The sequence below is a fragment of the Bufo bufo genome, chromosome 2 (genome assembly GCF_905171765.1).
Source record: "Bufo bufo chromosome 2, aBufBuf1.1, whole genome shotgun sequence".
In the NCBI taxonomy this organism is placed as follows: domain Eukaryota; kingdom Metazoa; phylum Chordata; class Amphibia; order Anura; family Bufonidae; genus Bufo; species Bufo bufo.
In genome coordinates this window covers 248,860,372-248,866,371 of record NC_053390.1, presented here as the reverse complement: position 1 = coordinate 248,866,371, position 6,000 = coordinate 248,860,372, and the positions used below count along the sequence as shown (strand labels likewise).

Below are 6,000 nucleotides of genomic sequence, written 5' to 3'. Positions count from 1 at the left end.
TCTGGACTGCTGTGCTAGCATAATGGAGAGAAGTCTGTCCACGTGCACAGCAGTCCTGACAATCTATTTCAGAGCTGCTTTAAAAGGGGGAACAGGGGGGCAATAGGAAAATATAAAATGGTGATCTGGACTCATCTTCAAAACTACTTGCGTACTAGAGCAGATAATAGTCCAAAATAGTGGTAAAAGATTCCCTTTAAAATATTCTGTCACAAAATTTTAAAGGAATGCTATATGTACAATTAGCATCTTATATAATCATCATTTACACAGGATATAGAATAATTCTGTTCCCAGCACTGGAGATAGGAGGGATGAGGCAGGCATTTGTATGGACTACCTGTAACCAATATCATTGAGGAACAATATAGTCTACTTCACCCCAGCATAATATGGCTGCTCCCATGCACCAATACAAAACAGCTAAGGGGTTGTCCGAGAAAAAATAAAATAAAAAAATAAAATAAAATAACAGAAAAAGCTTATTCCAGCATCACGCTCTGGTCCTGCAGCGCTGAAGTAATCTTCTTGGCTGCAGCGGTGATGTCCCGTACACACCAGGACACCCTTCAGCTACTCGCTGGCCTCAGAAGTATAAATAGGATGTCACTGCTGAAGCCATTTATTGACTGCAGCAGAGATGTGGTGTAAAACACCGGTAGGAAGAACCAGAGCGATATGCTGGAAGAAGCAGAGGAGAAAATGGGCGTCTATTACTTTTTTGGGGTTATTTTATGATCTTTACGGCTGCCTTTTTATCTCACACATACCCTTTAAACTGCAAATGACAAAAAAAGGCTAAAAATTCATAATCCATTTAAGAGGACCAATGAAAAATTGGTTGAAAGGTACAATGACAAGTTCTTCTTCTTAGTGGCTCGTGCAGTATGTTCTCTTCTCATCAATGTTTTCTTGGATCGGGAGGAAATAAACAGCTCTTGGTTAGTGGTCCCTTAACAAAACACAAGTGAATAAATCCCAGCTACAGACTGAGAAAATACAGCTCTGTACGTCATAGAAGCGCCTGCCTGTCAAATGTGTCACAGAAGGGGGAACATGTGATCCGCAGTTCATGGCGGTGCTGCCCTAAAGTTTCTACCAAGAGCTGAAATCTCCAAAGCCACGAGTCACTCTCTCTTTTTTGCTGGTAGAGGCTCCACTGCCATCCTCCTCAGCAGCACGTTTCCTATGGGTGGAGAGCAAATCATATATTATTAGCAGCATTGTTAATAACACGTCTGTCTAGGGACAAGTAGACAGGTTGATATGCAGATCTTAAAGAGAACTGTGCATCAGACTGAACTGACAGGCAGCATGTTATACAGCAAGACGAACGAGCAGATTGATATTGGTATAACTTATATTTTATTCAGAAAAATCCCTGCTCAGTCAGTGATTCACAGATTTTTTGTATGCTCAGTCATACAGGGAAGGCTGTCAGTCATTGGATTAGGACCATCCACTGGACTTCTAGGCACAGAAATAGCAGAGACTTAAAGGGGTTGCGCCACAAACAATATTCTACATTTTTCAAACCAGAACCTGGATCTGAATACTTTTGCAACAGCATGTAAATTAAAAATGTAGTATAGCCACTGTGCTATTCAATAAATTATATTTGTAGGCAGCACCTGTTGTTCTGTTCCTTATTTCGTGTCCACCTCACAGAGGTGGTCACACACGCTCAGTTTAAATCTTTAACTGTCACTAGACATATCTTCTGTTAGAAGCTGTGGCAGTTACAGGGAAAAAGCTTTGGCAGAAAGGACATGCCCCAGAGAAAGGACACCTCTCCTGAGAAAGGGCATGCCTACTCAGTAGCCAGCCTGAAATAAATCTCGCAGAACAAATGAGAGCAATGAGTGGGGAGATCTCTGGTTCCATGTGAGGTACAGGGCTGGTTCTAGCTTTGTTAGAAAGAGATTGTCATGTACATGATGTCTGATTTTCATTTTTTACATCGATCATGGCATAACCCCTTTAAATGAAAAAAAAAAAAAAAAAAAAGTGATACTAAATTATTTAGCATGAAACTATATAATCTACTCAGCTTCTCCTGCTCTACCATGTTGTCTGCAGACACCATGTTCAGGGTGACACATTCCCTTTATGCAGGTCCCACACATTATATCCACTTATTTATCAGTAGATCCTCACCGACCATATTATGTGTCTGGAGAGAACCCGAGTTGATTTTAAACCAGCTGAAATTTTATTTCCCTGGGAGATAAGTGGCACCACTGATGTGTGGCAACGGCTGATGTCAAGATAGGAAAACGAATGCTTGGAATCGAAGAGTGGGTCCACACAGGATGAAAAGGCTGCAGACTTTGCATGCAGATCTCCACATGTAAAAGCCGAATACAGTAGCAGACACTTCGATTTAACAGATCCTATCCACATGGAATTTTTTTCACCACATGTAGAATAGTGTGAACAATTGGCTACACAAGGCTTAGACAGCCAACCTTATAACTCTAATGTGAAAACACAAGACGAAAGGAGAGTTTCCTTTGAATAAATACTGATTTTAGGGATTCTAAAAGATCGGGTTTACCAGAGATGAGCGACATATACATATCTCTGGCATGACGCTGGCATAAAGCTGCCGCAGTCACTGCCAGGTCTTGAAACAGGAAAAATAAATGTTACACTGTCCAGGTGCGCGCTCTCATGTGACTCCTGATCATCTGGTATAAGCAGCTGTTAAGGGCAGAAAGAAAGCACCTTAGGTATTCCCTGGGGAACTCATCCTTATAAGGAGGACCGTGAAAATAAACTACTCACTGAAAACACACAGGATGCAAAGTGCTGCGATGGCACCCAATCTGCTGATTACGCCAGCAATCAGATATTATTATCATGTGTCCTCATATCAGGTTGTCCACAGGCGATTAAATTCTTAAACTTTCGCTTACTTGATTTATTCATGGTACTTTTTATATCAGAAAAGGCAGTCAATAAAAAGCACGTTAGCATAGGTAATTTTGTCTTTCTACAAGCAGCTCTCACTTACGCTGCAGTCATGTTGATATACTTTCCGACCCCTGTCCTGTAGGTTTTGGGCTCTTGTGCTTGCTCTTTTTTAGGCAGCACCGGCCGTTCCTTCATTTCTTGTTCTTCCTTCTCTTTCTGAGCCTTCTCTCTCTCTAAAGCGACCTGAAAGGTATGAAAGATTATTTAGTAATACAGTACTAGTCCTCCCCAGACAGGTCTTTGCAAAGCTGCCGTTTGCAGATCACACTGCCTCTCAGTATAAGGCCTCATGGACATGGCCATGGGGCCGCCATGCCTATGTTGTGGACCGCAAACTGTGGAACCGCAAGACATGGGCACTGGTCGTGTGCACTCCACATCGCGGTGCAGACCCATTGACTTTAATGTGTCTGCGATCTGCAATATCCGACCATTGAAGTCAATGGATCTGCACCACGATGCAGAGTGCACACGGCTGGTGTCTGTGATTTGCTGATCTAGCTGTTTGTGGTCTGCAACATGGGCATGGCGGCTCCACGGTCGTGTGCATGAGGCCTAAGAGAAAATATACTATATGTATTTAAAAGCAGCTTGTTCATCCCAGAGCATTGCAGGTTGACCTAAACAATTTAAAAGGACTGGTCAACAATATCAGAAATATGTTGAGAAGTACATAAGGCAGAACAATCACAGTAGTGCTAAGTTAATTGACAAATGTCAGCCTTGGGTTATAGGGTGGTTTGCTTGACTGTGACAGAATGAAGCAGTACTTCAGGCGCAATAGTTCAAGTGGTTATAGAGGTGACAACAAGGACAAGCAGCATCTATGACAACCCCCGTGATCACTACTTGAATAGACATGTCCAGCTTAACTACCCAGAAATATTTACCTCCATACTTAGGTCTCATTCACACAACTGTATTTTTCGTCAGCACGCTATCCGTTTTTATATCAGATAGCACACTGACCCATACAAGTCAATCGGGCTATTCAAACATCTGTTTTTTTTTCTTTCACAGATACAGTAGATGTATCCAGACTAGGAATTTAACCACAAGTCAGGTCCTATTCTTGAATTGTGGATGAGAACAGCTCTTTTTATTGAAGGGGGTGAGAAAAAAAAAAAACAGAATGCCCATAAAAAGTATCAGTTTTTGAAGGATCTTTTTCTTTGCGGACCGAAAATCAGATACGACAGTGTGCCTGAGACCTTATGAATATTTTCAGCTTTTTAAATGGTTATACTTTTCTGAGCTGTATTTGTAGGTTTAGCGGCCTTTTAAAATGTAATGTAAGATACAGGAATGATGCCACTCACCTGAGCATCTGCCTCCTCGTATGGGTCCACAAAAACCACTGTGCTTTCTATTCGGATGTCCTCCTGAAAAAAGGTGCAGTAAGGTTATTATTGTAATGCAGAAAAACTACCCAGAATGGTATGAATAATACCATTTGATAATATGTAGTTTATAATACACAGTTTTGTTGGTCTTCTGTTCTAATGAATTGGAGGTACAGGGTCTTTAATTACTACAGCACTAATTTATAAAAGTTACGTATAAAAGTGGAAATCACTTTTCTTTTAATCTGGTGCCTAGAAAACCATATCTCCTCTGATGAATTAGTCAGTTTGTACTTGAAGGGGTTGTAACATTAAAAATATTCTACAGTTTTTAATCCAGCACCTGGATCTGAAAACTTTCTTAAATTGCATGTAATTAGAAAATGTATCTGTACAGCGCCACCTGCTCTTTGTTCTTTTTCTTATTTCTTTGTCCTGCTCACTGAGATGGCTGCACATGCTCAGTTTCCTCCATCAACTGCCTCCTAAGCTGTGATAGTTAGAACATGGACATGCCCCCCTTAGCGGTGATCGGGAGAGAGCTCCAGCAGAATCGACACGCCCTCTGAGCTGCAGAAGACACTCCCCTTGAGCAAGGAATGCGGAGATTTCTGGATCAATGTGAGTTACAGGGATGGTTCTAGCTTTGTTAGAAAGAGATTGTCATGTACTATTTTTTTTTATTATACTCATGGGATAACCACTTTAATGTATGTGTGACAACTGAAAATAAAAATATCCCTATTTCCTTCCGGAACGGATTATAAACAGGACCAGTTAAAATGTTTAAACATATGATATCACCTTTGGCCTGTCAGTCTTCGGGTCCGTGTCCACTTTTTCCATGGCAGTAATGGTATCAAATCCTCCAACAACTCTAAAGAAAGAATTGAGCAGAATCCATGATACCACCACATAACGGGAGTAAAATACCATCGTGATAAAAGATTTCCTGTTGACTTACCGTCCAAACACTGTGTGTTTTTTGTCTAGATATGTACAGGAGCGGAACGTTATAAAGCTGTAGGATAAAGGAATAAGACAGAAGGTGATAAATAAAATGGCAGTGACCCTACAAATTTGCTAGAGACCAGTCTCTTACAATTGGGACTTGTTGGTGTTAGGTCCAGTATTTGCCATGCTAAGAACTCCGCGACCTGTGTGACTTAAGTTTGGCTTAAACTCATCTTTAAAAGGCTTTCCCCAGCAGGATTCACCACCTGTTAAGAAAGAGAAGAATTGATCTCATAGTCACAGAGTAAGGGGAGGAATGGGGAGAAAACACAGTGGATGCCTCAAACCTAATCCTGTGCCTGTAGGGTCTCCTCCTTGGATCTGTAAATATAAAGAAAATGTAGGTTTCTAAGATGTCCTTCATTAATTAGAGAGCCTAAGGGGCTCACACATAACAAAACATACATTCTACCGTGATGGGACAGATTTAGTAATCCTAATTTAGACAGAGAAAATTTAGACTAGACAATGTGCAAAATGCACCAAACTTATCAGAGTGGCTGATGCTGGATGATAAATCTGGTGCAACTTTAGACACTTTTGTCTGAGTTTTGCCGCATGTTGGTGCATATTAAGCCATGAAAGTTTCTGCAAAGTTACACCCCTAAGCCATTCTTCCTGGCAAAATGAGAAGTAGAGTGTCTAATGCACTTCATAAAATTGGCGC

The 6,000-nt window shown here is 41.0% G+C and overlaps 1 protein-coding gene across 1 annotated transcript in view; it reads right to left on the bottom strand.

Moving 5' to 3' along the window:
- Positions 1–793: 793 nt before the first annotated feature.
- Positions 794–6,000, bottom strand: part of PPIL2 (peptidylprolyl isomerase like 2) — a 69,360-nt gene continuing 64,153 nt past the window's right edge. The window contains 7 exon segments of the mRNA XM_040416351.1: positions 794–1,186; positions 3,017–3,159; positions 4,296–4,358; positions 5,124–5,196; positions 5,284–5,340; positions 5,422–5,539; positions 5,621–5,654. Coding sequence (XP_040272285.1) covers positions 1,096–1,186; positions 3,017–3,159; positions 4,296–4,358; positions 5,124–5,196; positions 5,284–5,340; positions 5,422–5,539; positions 5,621–5,654 — 579 coding nt within the window. The 3' untranslated portion in view covers positions 794–1,095.